We start from the raw sequence: 23,516 nt of genomic DNA, 5'->3' as shown, positions 1-23,516 counted from the left end.
TGAAAAAAGAGAAACATGAGGCGAGAAAAGGGAGAAACAAGGGAAGAGAGAAAAGAGGCAAAGAGACCATGCCGCAAAGCAAATCCAGAAGAAAGAAAGAAGCAAAGAAAGAAGGAGAGAGAGAAAGAGAAAGAAAATAAAAAGGCTAAGTGAACAAGAACTACAAAGACTAAAACCTAGAAGTTGCAGCTAGAGTAAAAACAATCTCAAACACAGACAACCAATTCTTAAATTAGGAAAAAAATCTGTATCTTCCGCAGAGAAGAATCAGAGATGAAAGAAAAGGCAACTGGGGAGACGGAGGGGAAATTGAGGAAGGTCAGTGGAAAGAGAAGGAGAGCGAGAGAAAGAAAGTGAGACAAAAAGAGAAAGAGCGAGCAAAAGAATGAGTGAATGAAGAAATCAGATGAGGGAGTACAAGAGAAAAAGTGAGAGAAAAACTAAAAAGCTAAGAGGAAAAATGAGATAGAATAGAGAAGGAATCAAGAGCGGGGAGAGAGAGGGGGAATCAAAAGTGAGAGGAAGAAAGAGGGCATCAAAAGCGAGGAGAGTGCAAGAGAGTGAATCAAGAGCAAAGAGACAGCAAAAGAGTGAATCAAGAGTGAAGAATGAGAGAAAGAGGGAATCAACAGCGAGGAAAGAGAGAGACAGAAAAAGAGAGAGGGAATCATGGGCGAAGAGACAGGCAATGAAGAGTGAGGAGAGAGAGAGAGACAGACAGAGAGGGAATCGAGAGAGAGAAAGAGAAAGGGAGAGAGAGGAAAAAAGTGAAAGAGTGCGAGCGATCAAAGGTACCAGCTGTGAAGCAAAAGAAGGAAAGTGAGCAAACAAGAAAGATGACAAGTGAGCAAAAGAATCAATTATATTGATCAAACTGGAGTGTGAGGTGGGTGACAGCTAGATAATCCTTAAGAGACAGAGAGGAGGGGGAGAATCCCAGACACATATGTAGAGGGTTCTGTGCATTATTACCAATGTGCAGAGTAGTCATCTACAATCAAATTCACATTTGCTGCTGATACGATGCGACCGCCTTTGAAACGATTTTGATATGGCCTGTTACAGCACAACATCATGTTCAAAAGGGAAGTCTTATCCTGCTCGTTCACTGTTTATTATTTCTGCTGCACACAGTCAAGCAAGTTATGTTTATTTCCGACTGGCGTTCTTGAGGAAGACTCTCCAGCATGGGCTGAGTAATGCTAGATTTCTCAAGGTTTCCTCTGCCTGCTCGCAGTATTGTGTTCACTCACAATGGTTCACGGTTGTTTTGTAACTAGCTTGTTCTGACATCTCTGGATGACATTAACATAGTGGGGGCTGAATGACATTCATGTAGTGGGATACGGCGTAGGTGGTAAGGCTGTACTACACTCTTTAATTCAATGTTCTGGTTTGTTGAGAAGGTATTTCTTTTGCTCGTACCATGAAGAATTTGCATTTTCTATTATGTTCTAAGAGAAGATTTCCTATATAAGCCCTTAATTTTGGAGGTGAGCCACAAGTCTATTCCATGATACTAGGGAATGCTATCCAATTTTTTACTGATTTTGCTGCTTATTTCACACCTATAATATTTTAGATTGTGCCTATCATTTTGTGTTGTCCTTTACTGACAGCCTTCATGGCAAAGGTGTTGTGCATCTGCAATTCACAATTTGTGCATTACAGCTTTTAAAATGTCATAATAAATCTTTATAAATTTCTAATTATACCCTATAATTCACTTATTGAGTCTGCCCTTAATTATTTGACTGTATTTTGATATGCAAGTTTGCATCTTACCTTGGGACACGTTGCTTCATGAAACTGAGGTTTACCGCTGTCCCTGGTCCACCCACCAATAGGAGAGTTAAGGTATTTCTTGGGGTATAGGAATCTAGTGGCACCATGCACCCACAAAAATAACTAATGATCAAATAGAGTATCAACAACCAGATTAAGACAAAAACAGACAAGAGTAACGAGGATCAAATCTAGAGAAACAGAGCAGGAGAGGCAGAAAGTGAAACCAAGAGAAAAGGGAAGGCGATTAAAACCAGGAGAGAAGTAAGACAGGATCACACCCAGAAAAGAGCGAGGCAGAAAAGTTTCAGATACAGAGGAAGAGTGAAGAGAGAAACTGAGAAAGAATAATAGAGGATGAGAGAAAGGAGTTTAAAACCAAGGGAAGTAATAGAAGCCAGCCAGAAAAGAAATCAAACCCAGTGAAAAAAGAAAGATAAAATCCAAGAGAGAGCAAGGGCAACTGCTAAATCAAACCCACAAGAATTTAAACCCATAAGTGAAATGACACCAAAAAGAGGAAGTGTGATCAGATCAGGAGAACAGAAGACTGAGCGAGTAAAGATAAAGAGAGAAAGTAGAGCAGAACATAGCTATGAAAAAAAGGGGGCAGAGAGTTACATAAGAGGGCGCGAGAGAGCAAGCAAACCAAATTTGGAAGAGGCGGTGAGAGATGAAGACAGTACAATGTGCAGAGGGAATCGAGAGAGAGAGAGAGAGAGAGAGAGAGAATTCAGAGGTGGGAGCTCATTCAGATGCTAAACAGCAGGCAAAGGAGAGACAGAAAAAGAAAGACTGGAAGTGTCAGCAATGGGGGTGAAACGATGTTCAGAGAACGTAGCCCAACATTAGCCGCCCTCGAAGCCGGTACCAGGAGAGGCTGCTTCCGGCCTGCCGGTTACCTGTCAGTCTCAGAACCTGGAGGCTGATCAGAGGCCGCAGCGCCGCCCGGCTGATGGTCTGCAGGTTGTTCTTGCTGAGGTCCAGCAGAGCGAGGGAGGACAGTCCTGCCAAGGCGTGCTCCTCCATGCTCTCGATGCTGTTCTCCTGCAGGTGCAGCTCTTGCAGCCTCTGAAAACAGAGAGAGAGGTTAATGTTCACATATCAGTGAAGCAGGACTGAGGTCTACAGGGAGGATGTGGTCAGCATGGGTCTAGGCTCCACAGAGCTGGGAGTCATCAGATGGATGCGCATGAGGCTGGAGGATGTGGTCAGGATGGGTCAGGCTCCACAGAGCTGGGAGACATCAGATGGATGCGCATGAGGCTGGGAGGATGTGGTCAGGATGGGTCAGGCTCCAGAGAGCTGGGAGACATCAGATGGATGCGCATGAGGCTGGGAGGATGTGGTCAGGATGGGTCAGGCTCCACAGAGCTGGGAGACATCAGATGGATGCGCATGAAGCCAGGAGGATGTGGTCAGGATGGGTCTAGGCACCACAGAGCTGGGAGACATCAGATGGATGCGCATGAGGCTGGGAGGATGTGTTCAGGATGGGTCAGGCTCCACAGACCTGGGAGACATCAGATGGATGCGCATGAGGCTGAGAGGATGTGGTCAGCATGGGTCTAGGCTTCACAGAGCTGGGAGACATCAGATGGATGCGCATGAGGCTGGAGGATGTGGTCAGGATGGGTCAGGCTCCACAGAGCTGGGAGACATCAGATGGATGCGCATGAGGCTAGGAGGATGTGGTCAGGATGGGTCTAGGCACCACAGAGCTGGGAGACATCAGATGGATGCGCATGAGGCTGGGAGGATGTGTTCAGGATGGGTCAGGCTCCACAGACCTGGGAGACATCAGATGGATGCGCATGAGGCTGAGAGGATGTGGTCAGCATGGGTCTAGGCTTCACAGAGCTGGGAGACATCAGATGGATGCGCATGAGGCTGGAGGATGTGGTCAGGATGGGTCTAGGCTCCACAGAGCTGGGAGCCATCAGATGGATGCGCATGAGGCTGGGAGGATGTGGTCAGGATGAGTCAAGCTCCACAGAGCTGGGAGTCATCAGATGGATGCACATGAAGCCGGGAGGATGTGGTCAGGATGGGTCTAGGCACCACAGAGCTGGGAGTCATCAGATGGATGCACATGAAGCCGGGAGGATGTGGTCAAGATGGGTCTAGGCACCACAGAGCTGGGAGACATCAGATGGATGCGCATGAGGCTGGGAGGATGTGTTCAGGATGGGTCAGGCTCCACAGAGCTGGGAGACATCAGATGGATGCGCATGAGGCTGAGAGGATGTGGTCAGCATGGGTCTAGGCTCCACAGAGCTGGGAGACATCAGATGGATGCGCATGAGGCTGGGAGGATGTGGTCAGGATGAGTCAAGCTCCACAGAGCTGGGAGTCATCAGATGGATGCACATGAAGCCGGGAGGATGTGGTCAGGATGGGTCTAGGCACCACAGAGCTGGGAGTCATCAGATGGATGCACATGAAGCCGGGAGGATGTGTTCAGCATGGGTCTAGGCTCCACAGAGCTGGGAGACATCAGATGGATGCGCATGAGGCTGGGAGGATGTGGTCAGGATGAGTCAAGCTCCACAGAGCTGGGAGTCATCAGATGGATGCACATGAAGCCGGGAGGATGTGGTCAGGATGGGTCTAGGCACCACAGAGCTGGGAGTCATCAGATGGATGCACATGAAGCCGGGAGGATGTGGTCAGGATGGGTCTAGGCACCACAGAGCTGGGAGACATCAGATGGATGCGCATGAGGCTGGGAGGATGTGTTCAGGATGGGTCAGGCTCCACAGAGCTGGGAGACATCAGATGGATGCGCATGAGGCCGGGAGGATGTGGTCAGGATGGGTCTAGGCACCACAGAGCTGGGAGACATCAGATGGATGCGCATGAGGCTGGGAGGATGTGGTCAGGATGAGTCAAGCTCCACAGAGATGGGAGTCATCAGATGGATGCACATGAAGCCGGGAGGATGTGGTCAGGATGGGTCTAGGCACCACAGAGCTGGGAGTCATCAGATGGATGCACATGAAGCCGGGAGGATGTGGTCAGGATGGGTCTAGGCACCACAGAGCTGGGAGACATCAGATGGATGCGCATGAGGCTGGGAGGATGTGGTCAGGATGAGTCAAGCTCCACAGAGATGGGAGTCATCAGATGGATGCACATGAAGCCGGGAGGATGTGGTCAGGATGGGTCTAGGCACCACAGAGCTGGGAGTCATCAAATGGATGCACATGAAGCCGGGAGGATGTGGTCAGGATGGGTCTAGGCACCACAGAGCTGGGAGACATCAGATGGATGCGCATGAGGCTGGGAGGATGTGTTCAGGATGGGTCAGGCTCCACAGAGCTGGGAGTCATCAGATGGATGCACATGAAGCCGGGAGGATGTGGTCAGGATGGGTCTAGGCACCACAGAGCTGGGAGTCATCAGATGGATGCACATGAAGCCGGGAGGATGTGGTCAGGATGGGTCTAGGCACCACAGAGCTGGGAGACATCAGATGGATGAGCATGAGGCTGGGAGGATGTGGTCAGGATGAGTCAAGCTCCACAGAGATGGGAGTCATCAGATGGATGCACATGAAGCCGGGAGGATGTGGTCAGGATGGGTCTAGGCACCACAGAGCTGGGAGTCATCAAATGGATGCACATGAAGCCGGGAGGATGTGGTCAGGATGGGTCTAGGCACCACAGAGCTGGGAGACATCAGATGGATGCGCATAAGGCTGGGAGGATGTGTTCAGGATGGGTCAGGCTCCACAGAGATGGGAGACATCAGATGGATGCGCATGAGGCTGAGAGGATGTGGTCAGCATGGGTCTAGGCTCCACAGAGCTGGGAGACATCAGATGGATGCGCATGAGGCTGGAGGATGTGGTCAGGATGGGTCTAGGCTCCACAGAGCTGGGAGACATCAGATGGATGCGCATGAGGCTGGGAGGATGTGGTCAGGATGGGTCAGGCTCCACAGAGCTGGGAGACATCAGATGGATGTGCATGAGGCTGGGAGGATGTGGTCAGGATGGGTCAGGCTCCACAGACCTGGAAGACATCAGATGGATGCGCATGAGGCACGAGGATGTGGTCAGGATGGGTCAGGCTCCACAGAGCTGGGAGACATCAGATGGATCCGCATGAGGCTAGGAGGATGTGGTCAGGGTGGGTCAGGCTCCACAGAGCTGGGAGACATCAGATGGATGCGCATGAGGCTGGGAGGATGTGGTCAGGATGAGTCAAGCTCCACAGAGCTGGGAGTCATCAGATTGATGCACATGAAGCTGGGAGGATGTGGTCAGGATGGGTCTAGGCACCACAGAGCTGGGAGACATCAGATGGATGCACATGAGGCTGGGAGGATGTGGTCAGGATGGGTCAGGCTCCACAGGGCTGGGAGACATCAGATGGATGCGCATGAGGCTGGGAGGATGTGTCAGGATGGGTCAGGCTCCACAGAGCTGGGAGACATCAGATGGATCCGCATGAGGCTAGGAGGATGTGGTCAGGATGGATCTAGGCTCCACAGGGCTGGGAGACATCAGATGGATGCGCATGAGGCCAGGAGGATGTGGTCAATATGGGTCAGGCTCCACTGAACTGGGAGAAATCAGATGGATTCACATGAGGCTGGAGGATGTGGTCAGGATGGGTCAGGCTCCACAGAGCAGGGAGACATCAGATGGATGCGCATGAGGCAGGGAGGATGTGGTCAGGATGAGTCAGGCTCCACAGAGCTGGGAGACATCAGATGGATGCGCATGAGGCTGGAGGATGTGGTCAGGATGGGTCAGGCTCCACAGAGGTGGGAGTCATCAGATGGATGCGTATGAGGCTGGGGGATGTGGTCAGGATGGGTCAGGCTCCACAAAGCTGGGAGACTTCAGGTGGATGCGCATGAGGATGGAGGAAGGAGATGGACATACATGGAGGAGAGTTGGTGAACAGGGAGGATTCATGCACAAGGAGAGGAATCAATACATGTAATGTAAACATTAGTTCTGTGAAAGTGAACTGATGGAAACAGGAGACTTTATGAAAAGGGAGGAGAGCAGATGGGCAGAGCAATTTCAGGGTGCTCGAAGGAGCACCAGTTCACATGGGGTAAAGGGAAGAGCAGTCCAAATGGGAAAAATCAAGTAAAGCTCTGTGCCTCATATCAATATACAGCCCTCATTGTAGGTCTACTGACAAAGGGGAGACTAAGCCATGGAAATTGAGAGGGGCGGGGTGCAGAAGCAAGCAGGAGCAGGGTCTCAGACACAGAAATAACTAGATAGAAAGTGTGGCAACGGGCCACAGTGAGCGGGGGCATTGAAGGACACAGGTGGGTTTTGAGGTGTAATCCTGTCCCTGATGAGATGGAACTAGGAGATCAGACTGAGATGAATTGATAGGGTGGAGCTGGGAGATCAGACTGAGATGAACATCATGAGATGGAGCTAGGAGAGCAGACTGAGAGGAACTAATGAGATAGAGCTAGGAGATCAGACTGAGAGGAACTAATGAGATAGAACTAGGAGATCAGAGATGAACTGATGAGATGGAGCTAGGAGATCAGACTGAGAGGAACTGATGAGATTGAACTAGGAGATCAGACTGAGATGAACATCATGAGAAGGAGTTAGAAGAGCAGACTGAGATGGGGAGGAGAATAGGCAGAAAAGCACTGGCCGAACTGATGAAGGAGACCAGGCAGAGGGGAGAGAGCAGAGCAGGCGGCGAGGGATCTGAGAGATGGTCCTGGTGGGTTTACCTGGAGGTCGTAGAAAGTGTAGTCCAGGAGTCGTGTGATGTGGTTGCTCGCCAGGTAGAGCACCCGGAGGTTCTCCAGGCCCTTGAACATGCTGTTGTTGAGGAGGGGGATGCAGTTGCCATTGAGGGCCAGCTCTATCAGGTGCTGTTGGCTCTGGAAGGCCCCCGGCTCCAGGGCAGAGATGCTGTTGTTCTGGATGTACAAGTACTGCAGCCTGGAGAGCTGGGAGAGGTGCTGCATCTGCACTTGATTGATGCTGTTGTCCTGCAGAAACACAGTCTGGAGAAGCAAGAGGAAACACAAGTGCAAATGAATCGAGGCTGTCAAATATCATGCAGACATCATCTGTAAAGAGACGTACAAACCTGCAGAAAAAATACGCCCCGTCAGCCGCCTCCATACATTACCACGCAGTTATTTATAAAGTGCTGGATAGGGCCCATACATTGTAAAGATACAAACTGTTCTCATCTCGCAGTCCTGAATCACAACCAATCACTAACAACAGTTATCCTGGAACAGGAGTCTCCATCCTTTTTTTATACTTATGTTCAGTACTGAGCTACTAACATTATCAGTGCTGTAACAGTGACCACGCCAAGCAAGATGGCATTGGTGGCCACCATGTGCAGGACTGGCAACTGTGGTCCCCTCAGTGCATCAGACAGGGTTGCCAGCAGTAATGGAAAATAGAGGCTGTGCCAATTTGGAAGGGTTCTGCATGGGTAACACCCACAGCTGCGCCACCACAGGCATGAAAGTAATACTGTTAGTTACAAGCATCCTAAATGGTACATGATTTACCACTCAGATATCAGCGTTAAATATATTTTGGAAATGAAGTCACTTTTCTCCAACCTTCAGCTGAAAACACAAACGTTTGCCCTAAATACACCCTCTGAATGCTGGTGTCCATATCACTTCTCTAGCTGCACCCGGGGGCTACTCACAGATAGATGGGGGGCTATCGGGAACTACAACAGGTCGGGGGGGCCTCTTCTAGAAGGCGCCTGCTTTGATGCCTGCTTGGGTTTTGTGATCTGTTGTGACGTCATTCGCCGGATGACTCCGTCGATCTCGCATCTTGGCGCCCCAGATACTGCAACTGAGGCGGAGGCAGGCGGGCAGGCCGTGCCATGGGGGAAGCATGGGTTCAAATTTGGAAACAGGCAGCTGGAGGGGCTCCTGTCTGCCGTCTGTCTAGTAGACATGTGACACTGTTCGTGCTGACATGACGCTCGAGGCGCTCTGTTCTAGGCACTACACGTTTTTTAGTCATTGTCATGAAGTTGTTTTGCACAAGTTGCTTAAACCTGGAAGCATAAAACATTTTAGTTTTATCCCCCCTTGCTCCTAAACTGGGTGATGGTGGATTAAATGAGGCAGTTTTATGTTAGTTATTGATTAAAAAAATGTATTTTTTAAAAGTTGTTCACAGAGCCTGACTTCAACAGTAAAGGCCACTTTTACGGCACAATATTTCATTTACGGTGGACGTATCATTCAACTGGTTTCGAAAGAGTCGAGCTGCGTTCACAGCGGGGTCCCTGGGCACTCGCTGGGTGTAGGCATGGGGGGCACTCAGAACTTATGCACAAGTTTTGGGGGCGGTGGCAGATCAGAGGTCCGGGTACCGCAGGCTGGGGAGGGGGTGCGGTCACTGGAAGAAGAGAAGGCGCTGGGGGGTAAGGGGAGGGGGGGGAGGGGGGGGCAGAACTATAAAGCAGAAAGTTGCGCCAGAGTGTACCGGTGCCCTGGATCCCATGGGCGACAACTGTGGAGAGGAAGAAGCATATATTTCAGGTACCCCAGTACCTCTTAAATTTACTCCACTCCAGGTATGCAGCATCCCGGATGGTACTGAGGGTCTAGTGCTAATTCACATGGGTGACCGCTTGTGCAGCGGGACGAGCATACATTTAAGGTACCCCAGTGCCTCTGCACTATAGCTCACTCTAGGTCTGCAGCACGGCAGTCTGTAGCGGGGGTCGAACCATCATTTGCATGGGTGGCAGCCTGTGGAACAGACAAGCATCTATTCATGGGACACCAATATCTCTTTAATGTAATCGACTCTAGGTATGCAGCATTCTTCAATGCTCAGGAGGAAGCTGAATGTATACAGTGAAAATAATCACTCCACCATGAAGCCTGTGGTTTATTGCAAACGTGTGTAATAAGCTTTTTAAAAAGTCACTTTCAATGCTAGTTTTGTGTTTTACACTCAGTAGTACCAGTACATGCAAATGGTTGCTGTGGTTTTTATATTAATCCTGGTGTCAAACATGTTAACAGAAAGACAAAACCCAGAAAAGAAAAGTGCATCGGAAAAGGATCTAAAAGGGAGTGAACCATTTCATTACTTTCAGTAATTCATTTTCTGCTCAAGGCGGCTGCTGGCTCTGGCAGTGGGACGTCACAAACTCCACTGTAATAAATTATGACATCAGAGTAGTGACAGCATATATTAAAGGCACGCCGTGTTGTCACGAATCTACCAAAACAACATGAGCCCTTTAACACGTATTAAAGATTTTTATGTTTTATCATAAACACTACTAATGCTGACAATACTGCTACTAACTTTAATAATGACCCAGGTGCACTAACGCTGGAGTCTCAAAAGGTCGGTGCAAGTGGTGCACCGACTATTTGCGGATCCACTGAGATTTTCCAAACCAACCTATGTACTAGGTCAGTTCACAAAAATCACCTTTCATGATGGGTCGTTATCAGACCTGCCTCATGAATATTAATGAGCCAAGTCGCAATATGTAACTCCATCCAGATGGCATCACAGGAATGATTGTCTACTGCGGTGAGCATACCGCCATGTCTGATCATATTTAAATAAAGTAAGCTTTTACAAAAAAATAAACAGAGACTGTTTTCCACAAAGGAAACAGATAACTTAACTTAAAGGAGAGTGTAAAGAAAGAATATTTCCTTTTCTTCAAGTTTAAGACTTTTCGGTGATCGCCTACTCCCCAACACTTTTTTTTAACGTTCACAAAGATTTGGTGGCACTATAAATAAACTTGCCACTAACCCCCAGTGCACCAACCAGAACTCAAATCAGTAATAATCAGTTTACACAGACGAGGGAAATGGCTGCATACATCAATTGACCTTGCCTATCATTGCAGTTCTCACAGATTAGGTTAGATAGCATTTGTTTTTCCATTTAAGAGTGCGAATTATTGTATATGCAGTTACCCGCACGTGGAAGCCCAACAGAGTAGATAAAGAAATTTTTGTTTTTTAAGCTACGCCTCTTACTCTGCACGTCATGGAATAACAAGCCAATATCACACCACTACCGAATTTCACTGGACTAAATGACGATTGTGAGATATAAGAAATATTATCTCGAGATACAGATAGATGTGTTTGAATCTCACAGTTGATGTTGTTTGATTTATTGTATCAGCTGCGACTCCAAATCCCATCACTAGGTGGCAGACTGGCCACATCGCCTTCAATTAAATCGACTCACGCTTGGTGAAACACAGCGTGTTGCCGTCCAGATGGTACACACCGGCCCGACGGCCTCAGTGCTGAGGACTGCACACAGCAATGACGACGGAGAGAAGTAGGAAACCGCGCCATCGGGACCCTCCCGTTGTTTCTTCTTTCAATGCAGTGCACTGCAAGAGAGTCTTCTAGGGCTGGACTCGAGACACTGCAGGTCCGGTTGCTTCTTGGTTTACAATACAGGATGCAATTTTATTGGGGTGGGCAGACTTGATAACTTTTTTTAAATTAATTTGAATAAGTGCTTTAACATAAGACCGGGCACTGCGAAATTGTTGGTTTTGGGACGGGGGTGGGGGAGGAGGCAGGAAAAACACTCAGACCTTTGATAGCATGTGCAAAGAGTACTGGTAAACACATATAAAGCGCTATATATAACAAAGTATACCACAGTTCTGCAACTTCTAAGTGCAATAAATAAGAGATGTTTCTACCGTCCAGTTAATGGCACTCCAATGTTAGCGTCCGCAAAAGCAAAGGAATTCAAACTTGTGGCCCTGACATTACAGCAGATGTCAGTGGCAAGCATGTAATTTACTGAGACACATAGCCCGCGACTCTATATTCCATCATGGGACTATGATGTGAGGAGGCGAAGTGCTTATATACCCACAGGGACGTTTTCAGGTCTGTGATGAATTATAGGGGAGCGGCAAAGGAATGGACTGGAGTTCTACCTTCACCCCTAAAGGCATCTTGGCGCTATGAAAACCAGAAGGTTGACAAAGTATTAACTTCAAACCTGACTAGCCAATTAGCAGAATAAAAATGACTTGATGCCTTCCTGAAGGACAAATCAGGAGTAATATGTTTAATACCAAGAGTTAAATTGTCCGAAAGCGGAGGACCTAAGACGGATAAAGCAGTCTCAAACCCTTCTTAACAAGAGGTATTGCGATCATTAGATGAGTTAGGGCGCGGGCTCGGAGTGCGGAGCCGGACCCGGTAGGGACCCGCGACCAGACGGCTCCCGAGGGGCGGGGGCCGGCCAGGCGGGAAGAAAAGTCCAGGAACAGGCGCTGCCGGGATTGGCTGGCATCTTTTGAAATCGGCCAACCGCAGCGCCGCGGAGCAGGTTAAGAGGGGGCAGTGGCTACCTTTGCACACAGAACTGGACTCGACTGCAACACCACCCACCTGTAGTGTTGGGGGCCCTAGGGCCTCCATGCTACCAATGAAGATGACACAGACACATAGTGAGGGTTCTATAGTGCCTCTTTTTATTAGCAGGGTCACCTGACTGGTGATGCCTGTGAGGGATGGTTGCGGGGTGAGTGTGGAAGCCAGCCTTCAGCAGAGTGGCTGATGGAAACACTAGAATGAGTCCAGCCGACTCTACACCACCCATACCTGAGGGCAAGCGTCAAAGCCGCAACTGGTGAGGGGGGTGGATTTAGGGAGGGCTGAGGGGGGGGGAGAGCCCATAAAAGCACAGTAAGTCAAGAGGAACAGACACTCTGTCAGTGCCCTTGGGATGCCTAACGGCAGGGCACGAGGAGAGTAACAATGACTGACTAAAGGGGCAGCGGCGGGCGGGCAAAGCACTTGCAGCTCGGGCAAAGCCAAGGGACGCCCAAAAAGCCTTGGCTGCAAGGGAAGGCTAGATGCCGGCATGCGCAGAACCCCCAGCGGGTCATGATACATAGGAGGCTGTGCAACTCAACGGATGAACAGCTGACCAAGAAGAAAGATGGGACTGACAAATAAGTAGAAAGGAAATGTCTGAACAAGATGGGGCAGATGTATGACCACTTGTGCGATGTGTTATGAAATATGGGATGATATTGTGTTGTGTAATAAACTCCAGCCGCTATAACTTCCAGCAAAGTCTCTGGTGTATGTTTACAGCTGGGAGCGAGCTGGTCTCTCGCACGTCTCGATGGGTTTGAGGGAAGGCCTCCACTTGGGTACCAGCAGATAAAGCACAAGGCAGGCGGAGACTTCTCGGTGCTACTGAAGTTCTGTGCATCCGACAAAGAGATGTGACAACAATTGTTTGATTCCCAGGAGCCTTTGTCACTTGATATGACAAGCTGCTGTAAGTTTTGAATTGTCTGCAAGTGTTTCAAAGAGGCTTCAGGGAGCCCTCAATAAAGCGTGCTACAATAATCAATGCTAGAAAGGAGACATGCAGAGACCACCTGCACGTGCAGGGCTGATGTAAGGCAGAGCATCTTTATCACTCCTGGCTGGAAAAAACACAAGCAGACCAGACAGCCTTAATGGGATGTTCTATGAACAGCTGGGTATCAAGATGGACTGCTCGGATATTTAACCTTAGTAGGAAAGCACCTGGCTCAGTCCTTTAGGCACAAAATCTGTTTTAGTGGTTTTCAGTATGTGGAAATTAAACAGCATTTAAAACTGGACCCCTGGTAAGCACAGTGTCAGGCTTGCTGCGGATTCAGAGGTATAATGGTCCAACCTGAAGATCAGTTTGTATCATCTGCATGAGAGATGAGTGTACATCGAAAAGATCTAGTGAGAGGAATAAATGGCCTACTGTAAATGTTGAACAATGGGGCATCCCACAGCTCACACCGAGGTGGGCAACTGATGGGCTACGACCTCTGAAGGCCTTTAAGGAAGCAAATAATTCAGCAACAGGGTGAGTGGTATTTGAGGACCCGTTGGGTGCGCATTCTTTTTTCTTTTTTTTCTTTTAGCAATGGTGAGATGACAGTGGCTGTAAATATTGTGGGTTGGAAATGAATAGGATGGAGTAATGCGAGAAGGAGCTTCATTTCAGAGTAAACAAGACATTGTCGAAGCCAATAGGCCTGCCTTTATTTTGCCATTACGTGGAAGCACCAGTCAAACCAATGTTATTTGCTTTTGGGCTTTGCCAATGCTTGTTTTCATTCTTTCATACTTTTCCTTCTTGTGGGATGAAGAAATGCCACGAGAAAAGATAACCTTTTCAATTAAAAAGCGTCAACCTGGCTTTGAAGCGGCAGGCTTCTGAAAAGATCGAGGTGCGCGAATTATCTTAGCATCTTACTGGTGGAGCCGACACAGCAGTAGGTCTTTCGGCCACACCGGTGTTGCGAGAGTGGTGTTGTGCATTCATAAAGGGCACTAGACGCCGGGGACGCACATGTTGCTGGATGGCTTACTCCATTCTTGTGCTGATATGAATAAGCTCCGGCACCAGAAAAGAATATTGCATTAGGGTTGGAGACGCTGCCTTCCAAACATTTTAATGCAAAGGCATCCATTAGTAAAGTAAGATTTTGAAATGCATGCTATGGAAAAGCGATGTGTATTTTTCAGAGTACCTCGATAGGAATTACTGAGCATCTCTATTGAAGACGCAACCACCTATATTCAGCTTCTGCTCTGAGGAAAAGTAAAGAAGATTTTTTGTTGCTATGGTAATCTTGTGAGATGTTTGGCAGCCATCTTGGGTTCAAGTCATATCAATGTCAAGAGACAATTTTAGAGGTTGCCATTTTACTCTCAGGGATGCACTAGAGTCCTGACAAATAAATTAGAAAATAATACCTACTTCAGTCAAAAGAATTAAAACAAGTATTTTCAATGCAACGGGTCTCGTATTTGTTTCAGTTAAAGCTATTAGCGTTGTAAAGCAAAAAAAACGCAGCGCGATCGCGCTTTGTAAAATGCAGCGCGATCGCGCTGCGTGGAAAATAAACAGATAAAGTAGTCCGGACTCCAGGCTGAAAACATCGAGCCTCGTATGTTTTCGGTACTTTACCGGTGCTGCGTAGGTGGGCTAAACACCGGAAAAGGCATGACGTATGAATGCCTTTCACAAATGGAAGCAAGCGGAGTTTAAAAGGCAAGCCCAGGAACCAATGAAAGTGACTGACGTGACGTGGGCGTGGTTTGAAGCCCAAAGAGAGATTACAGAATGGGACTGAGCGCTTCGTGCTCGCCCGTAAAAAGGAGATTGCTTGAATGCTTATACGATTGATTGCAACAAAGAGTGCAATGAGTTACTGACTTTTCCTTGAATTGGCGTTGCATGTTCAGCAATGGGTCATTTTTTGACCTCTGCAGAAGCAAAATAATGTGTTGAGACAGTCATGGGGAGACTTAAAAAAGGCAAGAAAAATGGTCTGTCCTGCTCTGAACTTTTTACCTGTGGACGGAATCCTGCTTGAAGACCTCTCAAAGTGCCTGGCCTCAAGGAGCCCTGCTCATCGAATAGTGTACTTAACATGAAGGTAGCACTCAAGAGTGGTCCCAGCAAGGTGAGTACTTTGACATATTCAGTTTTCAAGACAGTCCAGCTTAGAGCTATTAGCCAAACCTCTAGGCTGCAGTAGACCATGAAAGCCAAGAGTCACTGAGATGACTTCACTAGCAGGAGGAGTTGTGCTCCACATAAAAGACTAAGGGGGTCATTCTGACCCTGGCGGTAATTACCGCCATGGCGGAGGTTGGCGGTAGCACCGCCAACAGGCTGGCGGTGCACCGCTGGGCATTCTGACCGCGGCGGTTCAGCCGCGGCCAGAAACGGAAAGTCAGCGGTGTACCGCGACTTTCCGCTGCCCTTGAGAATCCTCCATGGCGGCGGAGCGCGCTCCGCCGCCATGGGGATTCTGACACCCCCTACCGCCATCCTGTTCCTGGCGGGTCTCCCGCCAGGAACAGGATGGCGGTAGGGGGTGCCACGGGGCCCCTGGGGGCCCCTGCAGTGCCCATGCCAATGGCATGGGCACTGCAGGGGCCCCCGTAAGAGGGCCCCACAAAGTATTTCAGTGTCTGCTATGCAGACACTGAAATACGCGACGGGTGCCACTGCACCCGTCGCACCTTCCCACTCCGCCGGCTCAATTCTGAGCCGGCGTCCTCGTGGGAAGGCTGTTTCCCACTGGGCTGGCGGGCGGCCTTTTGGCGGTCGCCCGCCAGCCCAGTGGGAAACCCAGAATGACCGCTGCGGTCTTTCGATCGCGGTACGGTCTTCTGGCGGTTCCCGCTTGGCGGGCGCCTCCGCCGCCCGCCAATATCAGAATCACCCTCTAAGGGTCTCATTTGGAGTGTGGTCGTCGGGAAACACCCATCACAAATATGGCAGTTATCTTGTCTGCCTTATCGCAAGAGTCATAGACTATAATGCACTTGTGATACAAGGGACGGGATATCTTCCACGCTTGTAAGGGAGTATCCTGTTCGCCAAACTCTCAAGCCCCATGGTTAAACCGTTAGTTGGTGCAATCTATTAGGCGCAACTGACTCCTCCGCTCAGTCGTTGTAAATCTGAAGTTACTCCTAAATCCCGGTCAACCACACCTATAGTGCTTTGTGTCTTCTTGACACTTTGTTACTTTAAACATTCATATCTTCAGTTCCCTTAAACCAATGTTACACCATTTTCTATTGTTTGTTGTAACATTCATCTCCATTCTACTAAGTTGGTTTGCCAATTTTATTAGTTGCTTTCTACTTAAATTCTAATCACCAGAATTTCCCCCTGAGAAATGCATGTTTTTTGCCATTGCTTCCAGGCGTTAAGTCCACGTTTTCTTATTTAAGCTGTGTTTTTACTGAGCAAGATACTAGTTTACCAATTTGGTGGGGCCCTTCCCCAGAACAATATTCCTGAATCTCACAACCATGTTTTATGTTGCGAGAACATGATCTGTGTGCGGCTGCTGCAGCAGAGTAGGACCTCAGCCCACCAGTGTTCACCCATCCCAACCCACAGAGGGAATGACTGCAGGGTAGAGTCGGGTATTCGAAGGGAGGGTATCCTTTAACTTTATCCTCCTAATGTTGACACTTCTAGAGATTCAATTTTTCTTGGGATTTCCACAATTAAGATGCAGGAGACAAATTTTAAAATATCAAGAATTTCAAAGGAGATTTGCATCCTTGTGGTCATTGTGAAAAGTAAACTCGATGTCAGTATTTGGTGGCTCAGGCGTTTCAATTCTTATATTGAAGAACCGTGTCAATGCAGTAAATGATTTTCAAGGTCTGCTTTCTTGTCCTTGAATATGTGTCCACCGGCAAAAGCCCAGCTGCTCCGGATCATTCCAACAAGTTATCAAATTTAGTCACTGAAGGGGACTCCACTTCTTAACCGCTGTAGTGTCCCTTAAGGTGTCAGGCTAAGGAGACACCCTCCACAGTCACACCTTGACATCTGACATGAAGGACTTTCCTAGGTGCACAGACCATTGGAGACTGTGGCTGGTTGTGTGCCAACAGTCAACATCTGAAACCTTCCAAGACAGATAGGATTTAGAAAGTGGGAAGATCTCACTGTCCCATTGGGAATTCCAAGACAGGGCAGTGATTGAGATCTTATGGAAATGTTTGGCCCAAAACAAGGAGCCTCCATCCAAAATAGGAAGAGCTGGTCAGTCAGAGGAGTGATTTGGTGTAGTTAAAATTCTGACTAACGTAGTTACAGCTATTACCACTTATTTGAAGTTATTTGCTAGTCATGGCATTTCCAAGCGCTTGATCAGAGTAGTTGATGAACATAAAGGAAGACGCTTGAGGAAACAGCTGCAAGTCCTGCTGCAAAGCAGAAACTATGTATTTTTTTGAGAGAGGCGACTATTTCCTTTACCTTTCACATTGCCATGAAAAATCAAGACTTTCTTCCACCAGCTCTTATCTGCCTAGAGAAGTCTGTTTAAAGGTGGTAACTTGCGGACTTTAATTCAGGCTTTCTTGTGTAGAGCTCCCAAATCATGGCATCTTATCCCAGATCACATCACACTAAATTCAAATCCGTTATCTTTCAGAATAGACTCAACTCTTCTGAGTAACTGAGCCATATCTTACCTTTACCGCTTTGAATAATCCATACATGCCATTATTTTAGAACAGGAAAGTGAAAGATTTTGAAAAGAAAAAAAAATTGGGGAATTCATTTTTCCCATTCATTTTTATTGAAGCGCAGGTGATTTCAGGCGGTAGATAGCTAAAATAAATCAGTTTTTGCCTCAAAAATCAGAAGTCTCCCACCTGAATAGGGTCTATTGGCATGTATGACTAATGTAACTTACTTCATAGCTGTTGTAATAGGTTCTTTGATACATATTCTGCAGGTGGCAAGCTTTAGACCACTGGTTCCTAACCTGTGGTCCGGGGACCCCTGGGGGTCCGCAAGGCCTCCCCAGGTGGTCCACGACTGCTTAGATAATTAAATATTAACAGATTAGGTCCCCAGCTTTCAGTAATGACTTAGTGGAGGGTCTCCAGACTCCAATAATGATTCATTGGGGGTGCCCGGGTTCCAGTAATGATAAAATGGGGGTTCACATAAGTCAAAAGGTTGTGAACCACTGCTTCAGACTATAAAAAAACATAATCACAATTGAATTAAAATAAAAGAAAATAAAATAAATCAGCTGACCGGGGCCTTGGTTTATTTTACCTTTTCTTTGGCAATGCACTCATCACTCCCATACCAGATACAATTCTAGGGCTCACAGACATGCCACCACGCACATTGCCACACGCGTCACACAATATCAGCTCTCGGGACACCATCGCCCACTGAAGAGCAGTAATCACGTGGTGGTGCAAAGTGAGCTGGGCACCCCAGCAGAGGTGGAGGCTACAGGCAGACGGCATCCATCAGTGGTTTGGTTTTACAACCTTTCCTGCACCCCGACAGCAGCCTCACAATCCTTTGTCTATGTGGGAGGGCCGGCTGGGGTAGTAGTGAGGTCTAAGCTCCGCCCTTGCGCAGGCGGTGATGGGCTCAAACACCCACCTCCACAAACTCCAGACTCCACCCCCTTCAAGACACAGCCCATCTCACACAGCAAAATTATATTCAACGTTCTCAAGTATGCGCCCGAGGAAAGCATCCTTTACATACAGTGCTTAATTTGTAAACAAATTAGTGCCGGGGCCTTCGTCAAGAGTCCGCTGCAACTTGCAGCACACATTGCCCTGTCAGCTGTGCCAGTGATAGTAAGAGCACAACTAACTACTAACCATCAAACTCCTGCAAATGCAACAATTCAGGCTATGCCCCTCCACAAAGCCATATGATTTGCTGGGGCAGCAGGTATTAGTCATTCTTAATATATATTGAATTCATAAACTATTGTGTGCACGTTTCTGACTTCCACAAACACCACCACCAGGTAGCAGACTGTTATATGTGCCGGAGTTGACAATTAGGTGCTGCTCAAAATGAAACGCTGTTTACGTGGCTTTTAGTGATTCCACTAAAGTACTCAGTAGTAATTAAACTCAGTAGCCATCCAGAGGCCCGTCCCACCTGTCACACGTTGAGAATTACATTACGTTTGTCAAGCATGCAAAAAATGGTATGTGAAGATTTGCACACTCCTTCCCCATCCCAGGGTGGTACTTGCACCGCCTGCGTACAGAAAACAAGCATTTACAATGCAACGGGTCTCAAATTTGATCGAGTTAGAGCTACTAGCGTTGTAAACTCCTAACCAGACTTTTCTTGCCACATTAGATGGAAAAAAGAAAACGAGCGCGATCGCGCTGTGTGAAACACATCGTGATCGCTCTGCGAAATAAAGAGAAAAAGTAGTCCAGAAACCATACGGAAAACATGAAGCCTCGTATGTTTCCAGTAGTTGGTCGGTGCGCTTCAGGAGGGCTAAACACCGCAAAAGGCATGACGTATGCATGCCTTTCACGAATGAAAACAAGCGGATTTTAAAAGGCAAGCCCCGAACCAATGAAAGTGACTGAAGTGACATGGGCGTGGTTAGAAGCCTAAAGAAAGATTACATCAGGGACGGAGCGCTTTGCGCTCGCCCCTAAAAACGCATTCACCGGCCATGTTTAATCTCGCTGCCACCCAGCACGCGCCACGCACGAGGCTCCTCAACAGCACATCTGCACGGGGAACCACGCGGTCCTGACTTTGATTCAGGACACTGGGGTTTCACCAATGACACTCGCCTGCTTTTCCCCATATCCTGCTCTTCGTTACCATAAACAGGGAAAGCGTACAACAAGATTTTAAAATACGACTGTATATGGCTAAGTAAACTGCTTCAAAATCGATGGTTAAAGTATGAGTACAAATGTAGCTTGGAGGATTTTCGGTCTCTGCAAAAGACACGGAGGAACACCGCTCATATAAAAGGCTTAATTTGTAAAACAAAAAGAATAATAACAATAAAAAAAACAACAATCATAACAGCAACAATGAAAATTACAATAATAAGTGCCAAAGATTTTCTAAGAGGCCCCCAGCCAGTGCGCTGAATGCCCATGTCATCTAAGGCTAGGGCAGCCTTGGTCTTGATTCCACCTCTGGCCTCTTTCAGCCACCGCTCTGCACTTGTTTTTTATTTCACTATAGCAAGACCTTTCATCTCTCCTTTTCCCCCTTGTCACAGTTTTCCTAGCCTTTGCTCCCTCCCTTCTCTCTTCCTTTTTATGGGCGAGCACAAAGTGCTCCGTCCATTCTGTAATCTCTCTTAGGGCTTGAAACCACATCCATGCCACGTCAGTCACTTACATTGGTTCCTGGGCTTGCCTTTTAAAAACCGCTTGCTTTCATTTGTGAAAGGCATGCATACGTCATGCCTTTTCCGGTGTTTAGCCCACCTACACAGCACCGCTAAAGTACCAAAAACATACGAGGTTCAATGTTTTCAGCCTGGAGTTCGGACTACTTTATTTGTTTATTTTCCACGCAGCGCGATCGCGCTGCATTTTACATTGCGCGATCGCGCTGCGTTTTTTTTTTGCTTTACAACGCTAATAGCTCTAACTCGAACAAATACGAGACCCGTTGCATTGAAAATGCTTGTTTTCTCTCTCCAGCTCTGGGTCTAGGTCTGATGATAAAAAAGCTCTTGGTTTGAAAAAATGACTTCTGATTTCTGCCACCTGCACCCACCTGCAGAAATTAAGCTCTGTCCATGTAAGTATCAGACATGTAGGCATTAGTAGGAGATCACAACCTTTTAGGTTACCTGGACCCTTCGAAATGCACCTGCTATCCCAGAGAGAGTCCTGCATTTCTGACGTTGGGTCTGCAGGGCTTGTTGACTCCACCACAAACCGTGGTGGTTTCGCCACCCCATGTAGTGGTCAGATCTGCCACCATGTTTGGTGGAGTTAGCCCAGTGAAAAGCCACAGCGTAAAGTGCGGCAGTCTTAAAGAAAGAAGAGTGTTGTGCCCCTTATATGCTAAGAAGCATCACTGCATTCCAGGGAGACAAGATATCTTGGGACTCACAATGAACCGCCCCATGTAGAGGGGGGTACTTTTTGAGTGCCCATACAGGTGCCAGTACTTCCCACACAGGCACCAGCAGAACTTAAGCCAGATGTTTCATTCAAAAAGTCACTCCTCTCACAGCCAACATAGCCACTTTGAGGAAGAAAATCCTACTGCCATGGCGAAGAACTCCCACCACCGCGTGGAGAAGGATATCTGCGGCAGGTGAAAACTCGGCCAGCAAAACTAACAAGCATTGGCAAAGCCAATAGGTCGCGGCAATCTGAGAGCTACTGGAAATGTCAATGTTAATGTTTTTTAGCCATGTTGAAAAGCAGTGTCATTTGCTAAATGTAAGCTCAGCCTTTCATCCTTCGGACCGGGAAATGTGGGAGTTGTGTTGGAGGGACTCATGAAATCAAACTTCAGATGTGTTCAAATTGTGTTTTTTTTAAGAAGAAGAGCATTTCTTGCATAGTAACTCAGTGGGTTGTGTAACTGCTGCGGCGATGTGTGTTCCCCCATACATTAGTGGAACTCAACCTTTTATCCTGTTGAGATGTTTGGAGTGAGTACCGCTAAGTTCGGCAGCCACAGCACCTTTTTAATGATTGTTGAATTATTGCAAGTTGACAGGACATAATTTTTCATTCGATGAAGCACACAAAGACTATGACTCCCAGAATGCATTTATTTGTGTGTTGTAGTTTAGGGCTGAACCCGATGATCAACAGGCATGGAGTGCTCTGCGTAAGTGACCTGTGTGCCACTGTATCACCAGGAACTGACATAAGAAGATGGGATGCTCATAAAACTGAAGCGAAGAAGACGTACTGTTGGTGTCTGAGCTGTGCAACTAGTCGTGCAAGGTGCACCAGAAAAAGCAGCTTGTGTTGAAAGAAGCTTGCTACTGGCAAGATGTTCTCCCAGAGCACTGGACAGGTGAGGGGGAGCTGGAGTGAGGAATGAAGGCAGCCAGGTAGAGGCACCCAGAAACCTTATGTTGTTCTTAGGAGATCATTCAATCATGGTCGTCTGATTTATATTCTGGCTCTTGTGGGGGTCACTACAAGTACCAGAATGCAATGCAGAATCACAACCATATGAGCTGCTGTAACGTGTCGTGGGGCACCTCAGTCACCCGAAGACTCAGGCACACAACGTAAGGGGTGCAGGCTGGCTTGCATCGAGTCAGCCTCCTGCTGAGAGTGTTGGTATTCTCGCTGTGCAGGAGAAGAGCCATAATCGGGAAGCGGAAACATACAGCTGCTGATGCCCTTTCAAGCATGGCCCAGCCAATGCTACCACGATTTTGGGGGGAAGGGGAACCACCCTGACAGAAATCCAGGGGCGCGGAAGCATGTCTGGCTCTCAGTTCCAGGTCCATATTGCAACTGTTCATGGTATGGCAACTAGAAAGTGAGGTGTTCAGTACACACAAACTGTGCAGCAGGCCACGCCCCCCCCCCATGATGTCACCACAGCTAACATTGTAAGGGTGTCGGAGACGGAAGCGGCCCAGGCGTCTCAGCTCTCTTTATTTCTGCCCAGAAGAATCTCAGCCTGTCCCTGCCTGATGTGATGACTCAGCCGGACATTTACCAGTAGTGGCCTCAGCCAGCCCGCCCATCCTCGGTGTGCAGCAGTTGACTGCACGACTAACACCGAAGAAGCAGGGCAGGAACACAAGCAGTTAATCTGCGATTTCAGCTGCTTACATAATGCCCTCAGTGTACCGGTGCCAGTGAAATATCCTCACACATCTTACAAGGCAGAAGAGAAAATAACATTTCTTTTGCTTTCTTTGTGTGACAAAAGCTCAGTGTAAATATTGCAAGTGGGCCCTGCTGAAACATCCAGACTGCTACCAATGTGATGGGAGAGGGTCTGGCTAAATGGCCAGAGCTGCTGACTTTGGAACCGGGGAACCGGGTTTGAGTCTCAGCGTCAGCTCAACATCCTGTGATTTTGAGCAAATCACTTATTCTTCCTGTGCCTACAAAAAATAATGAACTTGTCCTTGTGTAAGGTAACTTGTGCGCATGTAAAGCGCCCCAATACCGTGGGTCGCGTTCGCACTATATAAAAAGTTGAAAAAAATGTAATTAACATGTGCTCGTGAAATCAAGATGCTTCCAGAAAGGAGCTCACTGTTTAGCGTTCGGATGTGAGGGGATGTGGTTAGGTTTGAATGGGGCAGGTGGGAGGGATTGAGCAGTACAGAGCAAGTGAAAACATGAGCACTCGTACGGAGTGCTGAAACACACAAAAAATAGCTCCTAAAACGGGAGCAGCGGATGGACACAAGTTCTTTACCCAG

The 23,516-nt window shown here is 47.9% G+C and overlaps 1 protein-coding gene across 1 annotated transcript in view; it reads right to left on the bottom strand.

Annotated features, from left to right (window-relative positions):
* Positions 1-23,516, bottom strand: part of LRRC24 (leucine rich repeat containing 24) — a 132,922-nt gene that overhangs the window by 2,599 nt on the left and 106,807 nt on the right. The window contains exons 3-4 of the mRNA XM_069220917.1: positions 7,510-7,788; positions 2,688-2,856 (exon numbers count right to left, since the gene is read on the bottom strand). Coding sequence (XP_069077018.1) covers positions 2,688-2,856; positions 7,510-7,788 — 448 coding nt within the window. The remainder of the gene's footprint in view (positions 1-2,687; positions 2,857-7,509; positions 7,789-23,516) is intronic.

This window comes from Pleurodeles waltl, chromosome 2_2, assembly GCF_031143425.1.
Source record: "Pleurodeles waltl isolate 20211129_DDA chromosome 2_2, aPleWal1.hap1.20221129, whole genome shotgun sequence".
Classification (NCBI taxonomy): Eukaryota; Metazoa; Chordata; class Amphibia; order Caudata; family Salamandridae; genus Pleurodeles; species Pleurodeles waltl.
This window is presented reverse-complemented; position numbering and strand designations above follow the sequence as displayed.